The sequence below is a fragment of the Acinonyx jubatus genome, chromosome E2 (assembly GCF_027475565.1).
Source record: "Acinonyx jubatus isolate Ajub_Pintada_27869175 chromosome E2, VMU_Ajub_asm_v1.0, whole genome shotgun sequence".
Classification (NCBI taxonomy): domain Eukaryota; kingdom Metazoa; phylum Chordata; class Mammalia; order Carnivora; family Felidae; genus Acinonyx; species Acinonyx jubatus.
The window spans coordinates 12,643,277-12,661,853 of record NC_069396.1 but is presented as its reverse complement, the minus strand read 5'-3'; the positions used below and the strand labels follow the sequence as shown (position 1 = coordinate 12,661,853).

Here is an 18,577-nt window from a genome sequence, read left to right as displayed (position 1 = left end):
TTTGTGATCCATGTCAGGATCTGCGCTGACAGTGCGCAGCCTGCTTGGGATTCTCTCTGCCCCTTCCCTGCTCACGCATGCATGCACACCCATGTGCTCTCTCTCTCTCTCCCCCCCACCTCTCAAAATAAATAAATAAATAAAAAGATTATAAAGGAAGGGGTGGCTTAGTTGGTAGAGCACGTGACTCTTGATATTGGGGTTGTGAGTTCAAGCCCATGTTGGGTGTAGAGATTACTTAAAAGTAAAATTAAAGGGGTGCCTGGGTGGCTCAGTTGGTTGGGTGACCAACTTCAGCTCAGGCCATGATCTCGCAGTTTGTGAGTTCAAGCCCCGCGTCGGGCTCTGCACTGACAGCTCAGAGCCTGGAGCCTGCTTCGGAGTCTGTGTCTCCTCCTCTCTCTGCCCCTCTCCTGCTCACATTCTGTGTCTCTCTATCTCTCAGTAATAAACGTTAAAAAAAAATAAAATAAAAAAAAGTAAAATTGAAAAAATGACTGTAAAGGAAAACATGAACATAATAAAAGAGAGAAATGGGATACTATATAATATTATATAAAAGACCCCAATCTATTTTACAGGTGAAAAATAAAATATCAAAAATGAAAAATACATTAGATGGCTTTACCAGACTGAAGACCACGGAAGAAAGCCCAAAGATACAGCAATAGTAATTATCCAAAATGAAACAGAGAGGGGAAAAAACAATTGTTGGTGCAGGGGAGAGGGAGAGAGGAGAGGGGAGGGTGAAGAACAGATCCTCAAGACTTGAGACAATAGCAAGCAATTTAACCTATGAAAAATTAGAGCACAGGAGAGGAAGGACAGAAAAACTATTTGAAGAAATAACAGGCACATAGTATATGTTCAAAACTTATTGACAGATTTATTTAAAAATGGAAAAGGGTTATAAAAAACAAAATGAAAATATGTATGTAAATGTAAAAGTTATCAGAAAAGCACTGTGGAGGGGTGCCTGGGTGGCTCAGTGGGTTAAGTGTCTAACTCTTGACTTCTGCTTAGGTCAGGATCTCATGGTGTGTGTGGAGCCTGCTTAAGATTCTCTCTCTCTCCATTTCCCTCTGCTCATCCCTCACTCATGCACTCCCTCAAAAAAGAAAAGAAAAGAAAAGGAAAGAGAAAAGAAAAGCAATGTGATAACACAGAAAGACAGAGGCTTTAAATTTAAAAAGATCTGGGTTGGAGTCTAGCTCTTATTCTTAAAACTTATATGACTTGGACAAATCACAATCCATCTGATTCATTTTTTTATCTGTAAAATAAGGCTGGTAATCTGTCCTATCTACCGTATATTTTGTCAAGAGTTGGAAATAATATAAAAAGCATTCCATAAATCACATATTGAATAGCAACTTACATGACTCATAGTAATTATTTAGGGAGAAGATTGTTAGGCCAATACTTAGTTTATAAAAAGCAAGCATATTAGGGTGAGTTCCTCTCTGACATTACACTTGGTCCCACATCTCCCCTCCCCTACGCCAAGAGTTAAGAAAAGCTGGGGCACCTGGGTAGCTCAGTCGGTTAAGCATCCAACTTCAGCTCAGGTCATGATCTCGTGCCAACGTTTAAAAAAAAAAAAAAAGTTTATTCTTCTTTAAAAAAAAAAAAGAGCTAAGAATTTTTTGGAATACATCATTTTATATGAAACAAAACTCTCAAGTCATCTTTTTTATGCCAGATAATCCCACTCATCAATTAACCCATACAGTGAGTGCTCAATAAATATTTACAAGTGATGAGTGAATCTACACCGATTCTCTTCTTTTTTTCTGGGGGCAGGTAAACCAAATGAAAAGCTTGGGGGAAAAATTTCAGGAAGACTCCAAAGGTGAAGCCCTACACGAAAATGACTAATTCATCCTATCTCCTCACTCTTAGCTGTAGATTTCAAGATACAAAAGAGTAAACAATGAAGCTGCTGCAAACACATATACTATTTACTCAAAATCGGAACTACTATGATGAACCATATGAAACTGCTGTTTTTTGTAAGTCAAATATGATCAAATATTAGAAGTGCTGGTAGGGGGACAGGGGCAGTGGACCAAGCAAAGGGAAACATACTAAACAATATGCTGGGGCAGAATATTCCCAAATCACTGAATATAAAATCTTTACCAACAAATGTTGTTTACATAAAAACTGTAAACTCACAAGCTATAAGGCAGTGCTTTCTGGAAGCCTACCCCACTAGGCTATGTATTTGTGTGGGAGAACAGCAGGATGTTGCATGAGTTAGCAGGAGGCAGAGCTGGAGAAAGAGGCATAGATCATCCCACTAAAGAATGTAAATTTGTCTCCACAAGAGAAAGGGAACCACACCAATATCTTCTGACTTCTGCTTTCACTGCTCTACTTTCTCCCATTTTAGATATGCTTTCAAGTTGGAAATCAATATACAATAGTATAAATTCTTGAAACTTCTTAAAATGATAAACAACTGTGAGTTCCTAATAAACAAATCAACTGTAATAGGAGACTGGAATTTTAACTGTTTCAACACTTATTCAAAATGAACTCTGCTACCAAATAACCTCAAGAAGAAGGCTTACATACTGCAAATATTTTGCAATGCCCTTAATGTATGATTAATTTATGTATTTATACTTTAATATAGATTGTTTCACAAGCCAGAGAATGCTGCAACCTTAGCAATATCAAAGTCTTTACATATTACTCCCCCTCTGAAAAGTTGCCAATTTTCAGGAAATTTTTAGTGATTTTGAAATTTATCTGGTTTTACAAAGGGCAAAAAGAAGAGAATCAATGCGTTCTTTTTCTCAGCTAATAAAAAGCTATGTTCTTAGTCATTCCATTCTACAGAGGAAGGATCTGCGTTAAGTAATGCTGTCTTCAGAATACAAGAACTAATTCTTTTCCTCTCCTATTTAAGAACGGGACTTTCCTCTTTGTCTGATTGGCAGTATATTCCAAATTTAGGCATCATTTAGGCCATGAGAACTGAAGAACATTTGGTAGAACTGAATTCCTCTACCCAGAGAATTCACTCCTTTGCACTTCATAATCTCAAAGTGCACACATTTTTAATACTCAGTAAAGACTAAATGTTCTTGATCTTTCTCTTCAAGTAAGTTCAACTAAAGTTTTCATGAAGGAGCCTAGGAAGAATTACATAAAAGGTGTGACACATTACATTTCATTTCACATTTCTTTTAAAACAGTGAACATAAAACCTCATCTTGAACAATTTCATCTGCAACAACAAAGAGAAAGGGAAGGCAAAGACCATTTATGGGCAAATGCAATTTGATGCATGGTCTACATATTTTAAAAAGTTTGATCCTCACCATAACCCTGTGGGAGTAGGTTTCATATCTCAGTTTTATAGATAAGAAAATTGAAAGTTGGAAAAATTAATTTGTTCAAGGTCACAGTAAGCGATAAGTGAGCTGGGATTTGAATCCAGGATTGTAATTCTGATTTTTATATCTTCCCTTAATAGGTGTGCTCAGTAGATGGCACTAATTTAACAGATGGCAGATTTTGTTCACAATTAAAGCCCTCCTTTACATCCCCTTCTCCCTCCTTGAAATTTCTGTCCACTTCAGAGTGGTTATCACATTACAGAGCTGCTTTGGACAGTGCAGGAACTTTGGGAATTCTGTTAAGTGACCTGCAGGCTCTTTCCAGTTAAACTTAAGTTACAAATGAAAATACCTTCTGTATCTTTCTTTAAACATTTCTTTTTCGTTTATTCTTTGTTGTTGTTGTTGTTACTCTGCACTTAAACTGATTTATAGCTTGTATGCACATTCTCCTGGTTAATTTTTCTTATATACCATTTCAACTCACTGTTTATCTTGCTTCTGATTCTAAATATATCACACTTGTTATTTTTTTTTAAAGGAACACAAAAACAGTTTTAGAGTCTGTTCTATTTTATAAGTGTACAGATCCAGGAATTCAAGTCAGCACCCATTTTCACTATGACTTCCCCTACAAAGAGTTATACATGTTATTCAAGCCTTCATTAGGAGAAGGTACTATAAATACTATGAATTCAATCTAACGTAACTTTCCAATTTCAATAAAATTATTAAAACTGAATGAAAATAGATGCCTAGTTCTCTTAATTGTTTTTAGATTCCAGTCCACACTTCTTGTTCCTCCACACTCTATTTTGATGCAGATACAAGGATTAGTACTGGCACTGTTCGGAGGACCATCACTTGAGCTTCCTTCGTAGGTTTCAAATTTATGTAACTCAACCAAAGATGAACCACTTACTGACTTCCAGTTTTATGAGTATTGCTCTTCTCAAGCTAAAGGAGCGCCCCTTACAATTCATAATTTAGACACAGGGAAGACAAGATTCATCCATAAACCAGATTAGGAGACATTTTAAGGTAGCTAAATTAAGAATTTCATGATATAGGGGTACCTGGCTGGCTCAGTCAGTACCGCATGAGACTTTTGATCTCACGGTGGTAGGTTTGAGCCCCACTCTGGGTGTAGAGATTACTTAAAAATAAAATCTTAAAAAAAACAAAAAAAGGAATTTCATGATATGAATAACCAATTTAAGAAGAATGAAGAGCTTTTTTCTGATTCTCCCAACCATTTCTTCTACTCATATCATAAATGCCCATAGCATTTAATTTACCATTCTTCTATGATACTATTTTATAACTTATATTAATAATTTTTAGTAAAACTATCTTTTTCTTCTTCTAGATCAGCCCTAATAGACATATAATATAAACCACATCTAAACCTTGTTATATACTCATATTAAAAAATAAAAAAAAATTGACTTTAATAAAGCACTTAACCCAATATATCCAAAGTAAATTGTCATTTAAACATGTAATCAATATAAAAAATTAATGAGATATCTTAAATTTGTTTTTTTTTTGTACTAAGTTTTTAAAAACAAGTGTGTCTTTCACACTTATAGGGCATCCCAATTCAGACAATTCATTCAGACAATTCATGTTTCAGTTTCTCAACAGCTACATATAAGTGGTGACTACCACACTGGACCACCACAGGGACAGAAGGAAGAAGAATGAGCTATTTTACAGTTGGACAGACTTGCTTTCAAATCTTAATTCCACTATTTATTAGCCCTGAGGCAGTCTCCTCATTAAAAAATAATTAATAATAATAATAATACATCTCTGATAGGATTAAATGAGACATAATGCCCAGAAAACATCTGGTCTCTTAGCTAGCACAGGGCACACAAAAAGCCTTCAATAAATGCTAACAATTACCATGTATTTATACCCTCTAACACTAAGCACAGTGTCTTACACATAGTAGGTATTCAATAAATGTTTGTTGAAGGAAGAAAAACTAATTTGCATGACATCCTATAACCCATTTTAATTGCTTCTTTTTCAAATATATAAATATCTCATATAAACAAGTAAGTTTTGGGGCACCTGGGTGGCTCAGTCAGTTGAGTGTCCAACTTCAGCTCAGGTCATGATCAAACGGTTTGGGAGTTTGAGCCCCGCAATGGGCTCGCTGCCACCAGCGAAGAGCCCCGTTCAGATCTTCTGTCCCCCTTTCTCTGTCCCTCCCTCCTGCACTTGCACTCTCTCAAATATAAGTATTTAAATAAATAAACAGGTAAGTTTTATTTTTTGGATTGTTGCTGGCTAAATTGTTTTTGAACACATTAGGTGAAATATACAAAAGGAAATGTACCATTTTATCTTTCAGACTGTTCAAGTATTTTACTTTCTTCCAAAAAAACAATGAATTATTAAGCAAATATATGCTATTAAGCACTCTTTATCAAGAGACTTCTTAAAAAAGTATTTCTTGGGGTGCATGTGACTCAGGACCTCAGGACTGTGAATTCAAGCCCCATGTGGGGTGTAGAGATTAACAAAAGTATTCCTCATCAATAACAGTGGTATTTTACAGGTAACTCTCAATTATCTGCAGGAATATTTTTATCTCAGGTTGGGATGAAAACACATCCCATTTCTGGGCTTTACTTGAAAAACAAGCCAGTGGTATATGTAAAACCCTTTACAATCTGGACTCTGAAAAAATTCTCAAGCTCTCTATTTCAGACAGTACAACCCCCTAAATTTCTTAAAGCATTTTCCCTTTTCACCTGTGCTTAGAATTCACTTGCACATAATTGCTTTCTTACAGATCACAGAATCACAAAGTATCAGAGCTATTAAGAGATATTCCAGTCTTGGCATTTTCCAAAGCATGTACCGTAAAAGGTACATAAAAGGTAAGCAAGATAATTTCGGATGGTATTAGTAGTGTATACTTTAACTGCCATATATTTTGTTTAGTGTATATTAGAAAAATATAACTGTCACATCAAACTCAAAAATTCATGTATATCTTCACTTTATGACATGGTTAAAGTAGACAGTCACAATTTAAGCGAGGGGAAATTTTTTTTTTAATTTTAATTTTTTAGAGAGACAGAGAGAGAAGCAGTGGGCTTGCAAACACAAGCATGTGTGAGCGGGGGAGGGGCAGAGAGAGGGAGACAGAGGATCCAAAATGGGCTCCAAGCTGACAGCAGAGGCCTGACACAGGGCTGGAGTTCACGAACTGCAAGATCATGACCTGAGCAGAAGTCAGCCGTGTAACCAACTGGGCCACCCAGGAGTACCAAGGGGGCAGGAAACTTTTAAGCTTAGAGTAGCAGAGCTGGATTCCACCCAAGTTTAAATCCTAATTTTCTGCTCTTTTCATTGCCCTAAAGAATCTACTGTCTATATGACATCAAGGGATTAACACTCTCCTATATAATTGTTTCTTGATTATAATCTCATTTATCAAACCAATTATAAGCAGTGGCGGTGTCTTAAAGTACTAGTGTTCTTTCACAATGATAGGTGCAGAACAAGAGATCAAAAATGCCTTGATTTTGTGGTTAGATTGCTTCCAACCACTGAGAGTTAGCATTGGAGGAAATTCCACATTGGCTCAAACAGAACAATCATAATATATCCTAAACTCAAACAATGTTTGGATTAACTGCCATTTGCATTATTCATATCACTATTTCCTCCCATGAATGAAAAAGGAATCAGGAGATGGTATGCCTATAAATCCTAGCAACCATACGACATATGCATGCAGAGGATATAAGAAACTTGTACAGGTTAAATAACAGGGGTCTTGGGGCGCCTGGGTGGCTCAGTTGGTTGAGCGTCCGACTTCAGCTCAGGTCACGATCTCGCGGTCCGCGAGTTCGAGCCCCGCGTCGGGCTCTGGGCTGATGGCTCAGAGCCTGGAGCCTGCTTCCGATTCTGTGTCTCCCTCTCTCTCTGCCCCTCCCGCGTTCATACTGTGTCTCTCTCTGTCTCAAAAATAAATAAACGTTAAAAAAATAAATAAATAAATAACAGGGGTCTTACAAATTGTATTACCCAAACCTGTCATTTAATACATGAGGAAACTGGGACTCAAAGTGGTAAGAAGACTTGCTCACAGTCATATGGTTTCCTAACGGCAGTGCCAGCTCTAGTCCTAGTTCACTGTGCTGTTCCATGGATTCAATACAAATAGTAGAGAAATATATCTAAATTTTTCCATTATACTAGTACAAATCCTGCTTAAGGTGAGATGGGATTTGAAAATCTTTTCATTAAGCAGAAATTCTGCTCATGATGGACTTAAACTAATAAATTAAATTAGCTTTGTCTAATAATGCTGGTCTGTCTGCCTGAGAAACCTACAATATTCCAATGCATAGGAGCTGTTGCTACCCAACTGTTCTTGGTAGTGAAGAAAAGAGGATTCTAATTCCAGGTGACTCTTCTTATTTTGTGTACATTTCTGAACCCCTGGCATTCTCAACAGTCTCAATTTCCTTAGCTGCAACCATCCATGGTAGATTGCAAAGCATAAGGTCTTTTGAAGTCAAAAAGAACTTACTGAATACCAGGTCTTACCACTTAGGACATAACATCAGACAAATCACTCCATCTCTCTGAACCTGTTTCTCAACTAAGGTAACAAGATATTCACCTCACAGGACTATCAAGAGCATTAAATTAGATGATATAGACAGTGCAGAACATGATCTTAGGATACAGTTAAGTGAAAGGTTAAGAAGAGAATAGAGGCACCTGGCTGGCTCAGTTTGTGGAGTGTGTGACTCTTAATGTCAGGGTTGTAAGTTCAAGCCCCATACTGGGTGTAGAAATTACTTAAAAATAGAAATCTTTAAAAAAAATGTTTTTAAAGAAGAGAGTAACAAAAATTCTCATCTATGAGTTTAAGAGCAGGTTTATGGTTTGTAATGTTTAAATGTTAATTCCTGTTCAATACATAAAATATCTTAAATAAGTATCTACATTTTTTTTTAAGTCCTTGTCAAAGATACACATTGAAGTAGTTAGAAAGTGAAATGACATGTATCTGGGACTTGCTTTAAAGGATGCCAGTCTCCCAACTCCTGTGCCATACAAACAAAATTAGTAGAGATAGTTTAAAGTGGGTGATGCATACCATGGAGAATCACCATACTACTCTATTTATGTATATACTTGAAATTTTCCATAGCAGAAAGTTATTTATTTATTTATTCATTTACTTACTTAATTACTTAATTTTAAGTACACTCCATACCCAGCATGGAGCCCAATGCAGGGTCTGAATTCACGATCCTAAGATCAAAACCTGAGCTGAGATCAAGAGTCAGATGCTAACCAACTGAGCCACCCAGATGCCCCACAAAGTTTTTTGTTTTAAAACCCAACAAAAAACAACACAAATAAAAAGCTAAGAAAAACTATACACATAAGTAATAAACTTTTCCCCAAAAACTAATGTCTCCATCAGAAACTTCCAAACACAAGATAATACTCGTCATTTCAGCCAAAATAAAGTATCTTAAAATTACTCTCAATACAAAGCATGTTTTATCTCTTTATTAAATACTAACTAAACAGCAGTATCTTCTCTTTCTTTGGTATTATTATTCCTCCACCTGGTAGAATAGCCTAGAGTATATTTTTTCCTTTTTCCCCTTTATACATCCTTGTTATATTTTTTTAATGACTAGAACTACCATAAGTTCTATATGTATATACAAGTATGTAAATATACATGAATGTATACACATATACATATGTATATGTATATAAAAATAACTAGCACTACTATACTACCATTACTCCTCTTACATCTATTATTTAATAGTGCACCCATCGGGTATACTTGACCTTTTAAAGTTTGTTTGTTTGTTTATTTATGTATTTTTATTTTGAGAGAGAGAGATGGAGAGCATGCAGGGGAGGAGCAGAGAGAGAGACAGAAAGAATCCCAAGGAGGCTCCACACTGTCAGTGCAGAGTCTGAAATCACAAACTGTGAGACCATGACCTGAGCCAAAGTCAAGATTAGAACACTTAACTGACTGAACCACCCAGGTGCCCCTATCTTTGACCTTTTAAAAAGCAGGACTCATCTGGGGCAGCTGATCCAACTTCGGCTCAGGTCATGATCTAGCAGTCTGTGAGCCTGAGCCCCACATCAGGCTCTGTGCTGACAGCTCAGAGCCTGGAGCCTGCTGCAATTCTGTGTCTCCCTCTCTCTCTCTGCCCCTACCTCGCTCACACTGTCTCTTTCTCAAAAATAAACATTAAAAAAAATTTTTTTTTAAAAGCATGCTTCATCTGAGAGGATTAAAAAAAATCCCTCACATAACACATAACCTTCAAAATAATGGACAAAATGAGGAAAAGCTGTGAACTATAGCCCATTTGCAAATTTACTATACTTTACACACAGATTTTTAATTTGTTGGCACATGATGCATTAAATAAACTGAAAGTATCAGTTGAAATTATTTAAAGGTAACCATAAATACCTGCAAATAACTTTTGTAAGTGAATTACTATAAAACTTTGAACACTACACTACAGTACAACCTTAAAATATCTGAACTTAAGACTTAACACTATATACTCCCATCTTGTTTCAAAATAAAAACGTTTACTGGGGCACCTGAGTGGCTCACTCGGTTGAGCTTCCGACTTTGGCTCAGGTCATGATCTCGCGGTGCGTGAGTTCGAGCCCCACGTCGGGCTCTGTGCTGACAGCTCAGAGCCTGGAGCCTATTTCAGATTCTGTGTCTCCCTCTCTCTCTGACACTCCCCCATTCACGCTCTGTCTCTCTTTGTCTCAAAAATAAAGTTTACTATACTAACATTTATTATTATTATTTTGTTATGTTTTATTTATTTATTTTGAGAGAGAGCGAGCAAGAGTGGAGAAGACGCAGAGAGAGAGGGCACGGAGCCTGACACAGGACTCAATCCCACAACCTTGGGATCATGACCTGTGCCAAAATCAAGAGTCAGATGCTCACCCGACTGGGCCACCTAGGCAACTCTACTATACTACCATTTAAATACTCACACGCTTTGCCTTTTCATAATGTTCATAGCAAGTACACAGAGAACAATCTTCTCCAAATTTGTATCCAAAAGGATAAAGAAGCACATTATGTCAACTTCCATATCAAACAGTCCCACTTACCAAAAAGCAAAGACAAAACATATTCCATAATTTTACTTCAAATGTGCCTAGGCAGTTTATTTCTTTAATTCAGATATACTCTTTCAAACATATGAGATTTAACTAATTCTCAAACTAAGTGTGTTAAAATTTCCTTCTGCCGTCTTTAAAGGAAGAAAAAGTAGTTTCAAAATAGTTCCACCTCCAGATGCTTGGCTGGCTCAGTTTGTAGAGCATGCAACTCTTGATCTCAGGATTGTGAGTTCAAGCCCCACTTTGGATGTGGAGCCTACTTAAAACAGAAGAAAAAAAAAAAGGGTTTCACCTCCTGAGAAATAACAGTCATTCATGGTACTCTTCTTTCAACTTTTAAGTTTATAAAATTATAGGAAAATTAATTAAATTGGAAATTTGGAAAGCCCTGCTCTCCAAAATACCCCACCTCCAAATTACATGACACCTTTTCTTTCTTCTCTGGAGCTAAAACTGACTCCATTAGTTTATTCATCCTCAATCAGTCGGCAATATTTACTAAATCTCAGCAATGAATTAGGTACTCTGGAAAGTTACAAAGGAAATATAGGAGCTCCTAACTACCCCCAAGGAGTTTATATATCATGGGGGGGGGGGGGGGTGGGAAACAAACATAGTTACTGAAAAATATCTTTGCTGAGAATCTCACAGTCAATGTGGAGCAGGGATTACATCTTCAAGCCAGGTTCCTTACACTAAGTAATGCAAGACGGTGTCCACAAAATTAAACAGACTCCAAAAAGTGGCCAAATCTAAATTATTTATGGATTACATATGCTGCTACACACTTCTACATGCATGACAAAGAAAGCCAGCTCCCATAAGTGGAGGTTTCCAAACGCCCCTAATGCACACAAAGAAAGAGACATGTACTCCATGCATGGGCCACTTTTTGCTACTCTCCCTAATAACATCCTGTTTCTGCCACAACCACTAACAAAGTGTTCAGTCACCAATATTAGGGTTCTACTTTGAGGGAACAACATCTATTATATACCCTCAGAGACCAAACAGAAAACTCCAAAAAGCCTAACAGTTAAGAATCTTAGCTGTATCTACAAGAAAAGTAGCTGAAAAATAAGGAATAACAATGGATTATCCTTCTAGTCTTCAAGCTGTAGATGAGAAGTCATCTGCGGCCCCACATTTCTGTTGGCTCTGGAAACTTCCTTTTTGTCTTCTGATTATGTGTGTCTTTTCCTCTTGTGAACTACTCTGTATAGAATACTAGATAAAGCAGGTACCACAGTGGGATGGGGGTAGGGGTGTACTGCCAAAGCTAGCAATTTTCTACAAACCAGTGGTCTTCCCATGATCATCAACACCCCAGACAATTCTGATACAATTCCCCAAATAAAACTGTTATCAAGAGCAGTTTCATTCTATTTGTCAACCTTTGGGCCTAATTCTATACACCTAAACCTTAAAACAAAACAAACCCCTACCAGATTTGCTCCGACACTTTGATAATTGTCAAATATACTGCAGCATTAAATCTAGAAAGGACATTCTCTGTGTCACTTAACTGAATCACGTTAAAGAATATCAAATCTAGATCTCATTAAGAGGTCCTGTTAAAATCATATTCAGACGTCAGAAAGGCAAGATCCCACAACCCAATCACAAATACTGTATAGGTATTACAGCTTCGACTGCTGTCCCAACTTTTCAAGCTTTGGGACTCTAAATTACTTGGAGTAACAGCTTAAACTTGAGATGCACTACAAATTGACCAAAAGAAATTAAGAAAATAAAAGGCATACATTGGTTTCAGCATGTATTCATAGTAAGAATCTGCGAATTAGAAAAGAATAGGGTAAAGACAGTAAATTCGATGTCTGGACTACAATACACATCAGAACAGAACCCGAACTACCTAAACAAACCTTACCTACTGCCAATAAACAGAAGAGCGTTTCTTAACGGCTTAAGTACGACAACCATTTTTTTTTCATGTTTAAAAGGGCTGCTACAAATTGTCCAAGTCGAAACAAATAGCAAAATTCTAAGCCGGTCTTCGGCGAGGAGCTACTGTGCTTAGAGCATCACACAAAAGACCGAAGCAAACATAAACACGCTCTGGGCCTTCGCAGATAGCGGCCAGGAGCCAGGGTCTGACTCCCAGACCTCCACCCCGGCGAGGGAATGAGGAGTGGGGGTGGGGTCCTCTTCTCGGAATGCGCCGGGGAGCTAGCTAGGGACGGGGAGGGAAGGAGCGAGTGCAGCACAGAGGAAGAGAGAGAAGCAGCGGACCGGCGTCAGCGGCTTCCAAGGCCGGCAACACCCTCAGGCCCGCACCAGGCCTGGCCCTCCCGGCTCCGTCCTGCCTCCTCCTTACCTCCCTCACGTCCTGCAGGCACTCGAGCACCGCCAGGTTGTTGCTCCAGGTGTGCTTGGGACACACACGGGTCACGTCCTCCCTGCAGGACTCTTCCTCCGCTAGCTTCCAGCCCCCGCCAGCCCCGCCGGGCCCCGCTCCGCCCCGCCGGGCCGGAGGCCCACCCGCCGGGAAAGGCGGCTGCGGCGGCTGAGGCGGTTGCTGCGGTGGCTGCTGCTGGTGCTGGAGCTGGAGCTGAGATGACTGAGGCATCTGGAGCAGCGGCTGACCCGCCTGCCCGCCACCTCCAGTCTGCCCTACAAAGGACGGAAAGTTGGCCCCCGGGCCCTGGCCCTGGCCGTGGCCGCCCTGGCCCGGGAGTTTCTGGGCCCCGGCCGCCGCGAGCAGCAGCAGCTGCAGCGCCGCCGACAAGCGGAACATCCTCCGTACACGTCCACACGCCGCCATCTTGGGTCCGCGGCGAGCTCGACGCACCCGCCGGCGCCGCGTATTTAAATGAGGGGCGGGGCGCGGGCGGGGCCCGGTGGGGCCCACCGGAGCCCCTCCTCTGCTGGCGCCGACCGGGGTACTGAGAGCAGAACCCCGGAGGAGGCTGCGCTTGAAACGGCCCACGCCCTGGGCCTTAGAGGCTCTTTGCCGGGGAAATTGCTGGAGTTCCTTAAAAAGCCTGGGCAGGGCGGCTATGAATAATTCCCTCGGTTGTCGTCACAGGAGAATAAAAAGGAATTGGGATTGCCACAACCAAGATGGCCGGTAGAGTATGTCGCCTGTTCAGTGACGGGGGTAGGTGGGGGGGAAAACAAAAACAAAAAACTTTGTGTGTAGACGTGAACTTTACACGATCAGGTGTATTCCGAAACCTGAGAGTCTCTTCTTGCATCTCTCCGTGCTGCCTTCCACCTGCCTCAGAACCTTTCTTACCCAGGGAAGAAGGCAGCATTGGATAAGGGGTAGGAGCCCCGGTTAGGAGCACAGGTTCCGAGTTAAGGAAAGACCCGGTTATAATCTTTGCTGCTCTGAAGACTAGGAAACCCTTTAACTTCTGAGCCTTATTATTCTCGTCCCATGAAGAAGAGGAGGAGCTCTAACGTAAAGTATAATTGTGAAGTTTAGAAATAATAATAAGGAAAGTGCCTGGCCCACAATATAGAATTCAAAAAGTTATAGCCAATACTATGAATAAGCTGGGAAGCCTTTTGCGCCTGAGTCCCGACTGTAGACTAGAACTTAACCTCCTGTTTAAAGGAGGAGAAGGGCCGCCTGGGTGGCTCAGTTGGTTAAGCATCCAACTTTGGCTCAGGTCATGATCTCAAGGTTCATGGGTTTGAGCCCCGTGTGTGGCTCTGTGCTGACAACAGGGAGCCTGGAGCCTGCTTCAAATTCTGTATCTCTTTCTCTCTGCCCCTCCCCTGCCCGCACTCTCTCTCTCTCTCTCTGCCTCAAAAATAAACATTAAAAAAAATTTTTTTTAAGTAATAATAAAGGAGGAGAAGAAAAAAGATCTTTGAGGCCTCAAGTTGCTCAGGGTGAACTGTGCTTACCCGAAAGCAGCATCTTGGGCACTTTAGGGAATGGTTGATTCACTTCACACTGGTGTCCCTCCCTCTCCTTAAGAGATAGGATATGTCCTTAAGAGATAGGATACCTTCTCAAAGGTCTACACATCCATTGTGTCATTTGAGCCTTGTATCAGGCCTGGGTTGGATTCTAATTCAACTGAGGAATAGCACAGAGGAATGGGCAGTGAAGATCAGATCAGACATAACTAGTCTAAAAAGCCAGGTGGACTCAGGGAACCCATAAGGATCCCCTGAGATTGAGAATGTTCTGGGGGTATAAACTGCCCACTTTGGCTGACAGCAGGCCTCTATCTCTGGGAATGAGGGTGTGTTGGCCTCTCTGGCAACACTCACCCCTGCTGATGCCATAAAATGGTCCTGAGGCTGCTGCCAAACTTCAGCATTGACTAAGTCAGCCCAGGGTAAGCCACATAAATGTACATATTCATGAACAGATACATGGCATAGGTAAGTTGTCAGCAGGCTAGAGTCATCGGAAGTTCTTAAAAAGTCACTAAGAGCCATTAATTTTCAGTAATGGGTCTACATTGCACTCAGACAAGTGGGAGATTATTTTAAACTAATTTAAGGCTAGGGGCACCTGGCTTATTCAGTCAGAAGAGCATGTGACTCTTAATCGCAAAGTCAGGAGTTTGAGCCCCACGTTGCATGTAAAGATTACTTAAATAAATAAAACGTTTTTAAAAATTTAAAAGATAAATAGTTTAAGGCTAGCAGTTGACAGTCTGTTAAAAGAAGCCAGCAGTTGCCTGTCTCTCAGCCTTACTGAGGACACCCCATACCCAGCCACAGATTGCCTCTGAAGATAGGGAGGAGTGTATGTGCTGATCTTGAAATCACAATGACCAAGAAGCGAGAAACCCAGAGAAATCTGGGAACCTGGCCAGCCCAGACTGTGTTAGGCAAGTCTAGACTTTATATAAGGCACAAACTCCTGAGCCAGTGGGAAGAGAGTTGACCTAACCTGGGTCTCCTGACCTCAATGACTTTTCAGTACAAAATAGACTGTCCCTATCACAAACTCTGAATTCAGTTTACCCTTTATTGTATCTTTTGTTTCTTGTTCCTCACTTCCTTGATGCACTCAATATGCATAGGGTGAGTTTGGGTTGTTTTGTTTTGTTTTGTTTATGCCAGGCATTGCTCAAAAACTGGCTGAGATAAACAGTAAGACAATAAACAAAGAGCAAGATCATTTCAGATGGTTTAAGTGCTCTGAAGAAAATAAAAGGTATGCGCGGTGGCTGAGGCAGGGAGGGTTTTTATAGAAAGGCAGGTGGGGAAAGGCTTTCTGAGTGATAACTGAACTAAGAGCCAATTGGCATACAGATGTCAACCACATAAAACATCTGGATCTCAAGTTGGCTTAGCCTACTCAGGCTGCTATAACAAAATATCACAGACCGGGTGGCTTATAAACAATAAACATTTGTTTCTCACAGTTCTGGAGGTGGGAAGTCCGAGATCAGAGGGCTAGCATGGCCAGGTTCTGAGGAAGCCTCTTCTGGGTTGCAGACTGCTCACTTCTCGCCATGTTCTCATACAGTGGAAGGAGCTTGGGAGTTCTCTGGGGTTCTTGATAAGAACACTAATCCCATTCATGAGAGCTCTCCTCTCGCGACCTAAGCACCTCCAAAGGCCTATCTCCTAATATAATCACATTGGCTATCAGTATTTCCGCATATAAGTTTAGGGCAGACACAAACATTTAGACCACGGCAAAAATGTTCAAAAGCAGAGAGTAACAAGTTGAAGACCCTGGCATGGGAATAAGCTTTCAAAATAAAGACCTATATGGCTGACTTGAAATGAGGAAAGAAGAGAATAGAGGAAGGAGTCAGAGAACTGGTCAGAGGCAGATCATGGAGGGCCCTGTAGACCCTATATATCCATGTAATTGGGGAGGATTCTGATTCCAAACAAAGAGTTTGTTTTCCCACTGAAAGAAAATCATAAAAGCTAGACAAAATACATAAAATATTTTTGAACGGCACCTGGGTGGCTCACTTGGTTAAATGACCGGCTCTTGATTTCAGCTCAGGCTGTGATCTCACGATCCGTGAGTTCGAGACTGGCAATGGGGTCTGCCTGACAGTGTGGAGCCTGCTTGGTATTCCGCCTCCCTCTCTCTCTCTCCCCCTCCCCTGCTTGCTGTCTGTCTCTCTCAGAATGAATAAAAGTAAACTTAAAGGGGCACCTGGGTGGCACAGTCAGTTAAGCATCCGACTCTTGATGTCAGCTCAGGTCATGATCTCATGGTTCGTGAGTTCAAGCCCCACATCAGGCTCTGTACTGATAGCGCGGAGCCTGCTTGGGATTCTGTCTTTCCCTCTCTCTCTTCCCCTCCCCTGCTTGTGCTCTCTCTCAAAATAAATAAATAAACTTAAAAAAATAAGAAAATTAAAAAAAATAAAAAATAAATAAACTTAAAAAAAAAGTTTAAAATGTCTTTGAAGACATTAGAAGTAATTCAGGGGCACCTGGGTGGCTAGTCGGTTGAGAGTCCGACTGTGGCTCAGGTCATGATCTTGTGGTTTGTGGATTCCAGCCCTGTATGGGGCTCTGTGCTGACAGCTCAGAGCCCCCGGAGCCTGCTTCAGATTCTGTCTCCCTCTCTTTGCCCCTCCCATGCTCGAGCTCTCTCTCTCTCTCTCTCTCTCAAAAATAAACATTAAAAAAAATGTTTTTAAAAGAAATAACAAATGCAATCAGGAAATGAAGGCCTACAATCTTTGAGAAAAGGGAATTCCATAGCCCAGATTTTTTTCAGAGTTGTACTATCCAAATTGTGGCTCAAAAGAAGTGAGCCCATACAGAAAGCAGCAATCTCATAGGGCTGAAAATACACAGGTACAAGTTCAAAGCACCCAATGTGTCTGGGGCTTAAGGGTCAAAATACTGGAGAGAAGAAAACCACAGAGAAAGAGCCAAAAATCGGCGAATACATTTCTCTCAAGTCTCTGGCTGACTCCTAAGCTGTGCAATCACAGAGTGAGACTCCGCAAACTCAGAAGCAAACAATAGCTGAGAAAGCAATAAACTGAGAGCGTTTTCAGGAGCCTCATGTGTGCTAAAGAAAAATACAAGTTAGAGTTTAAAGCCGGCTGACCCACAGAGGCCTTGGTAAACACCTCAGGCTTTAAACTGGAAGGGTTACACCCTGGGAACAAAGGCCACACCCCAGGAGAAAGGACAACACCGGAGGAGTGAGGATACTGGCCCAGAAGAAAAGGCAAAATTACAATAGTTCAACCCTAATAAAAACATGCCTCCGTGGGGTCTAAGTGACCCACCAGTACTCTGTAAGAAGAAAACATAATCCTTCTGGAGACAGATAACATCATCGAAAGCCTCTACAACTTTTCTTTATTTTTATTTTTATTTTTATTTTAAGATGTTTTTAAATGTTTATTTATTTGAGAGAAAGAACACACACACGTGGGGGGGGGGGTTGGCAGAGAAAGGGGGACAGAGGATCCAAAGCGGGCTCTTGCTGACAGCAGAGAGCGCAATGCGAGAGGCTCCAACTCCAAAACCGTGACATCATGAACTGAGCCAAAGTCGGTGCTTAACTGACTGAGCTACCCAGGTGCCCTGCCTCTACAATTTTTAATCTGCATGATCCAGCACTGGATCAAAAATTATGGGCATGCTAAAAACAAAACAAAACTGAACTAAATAACCAAAACCAAAAAGAACAAAAAAGTCAACAAAAGCAAACTCCCTATGATTTAGATATTGGATTTAATCAGATAAGGACTTTAAAATAGTTGTGACTAATAGAGAAGATAAAAGATAAAATAGGGGCACCTGGCAGGCTCAGTCAGTGGAATGTGTGACCCTTGATCTCAGGGTTGTGAGTTCGAGCCCCACCTTGGGTGCAGAGATTATTTTTTAAAAAATCTTAAGAGAAAGAGAAGGTAAAATAGATGACAAAGAGAGCATTTCAACAGAAAATTGGATTCTCTACAAATAATCAAATGGACGTTCTAGAACTGAATTAAAATTCCTTAGATGATTTTAACATCAGTGCCTTAGTCTGTTTGGGCTGCTGTAACACAGTACCATAGACTGGGTGGCTTAAAACAATAGAAATTTATTTCTCACAGTTCTGGAGGCTGCGAGTC

At 40.4% G+C, this 18,577-nt stretch overlaps 1 protein-coding gene across 1 annotated transcript in view; it reads right to left on the bottom strand.

Annotated features, from left to right (window-relative positions):
* The window catches only part of GLG1 (golgi glycoprotein 1), a 147,049-nt gene extending 133,706 nt beyond the window's left edge, over nt 1-13,343 (bottom strand). Inside the window, exon 1 of the mRNA XM_015087194.3 lies at nt 12,871-13,343. Coding sequence (XP_014942680.2) covers nt 12,871-13,317 — 447 coding nt within the window. The 5' untranslated portion in view covers nt 13,318-13,343. The remainder of the gene's footprint in view (nt 1-12,870) is intronic.
* Nucleotides 13,344-18,577: the final 5,234 nt, after the last annotated feature.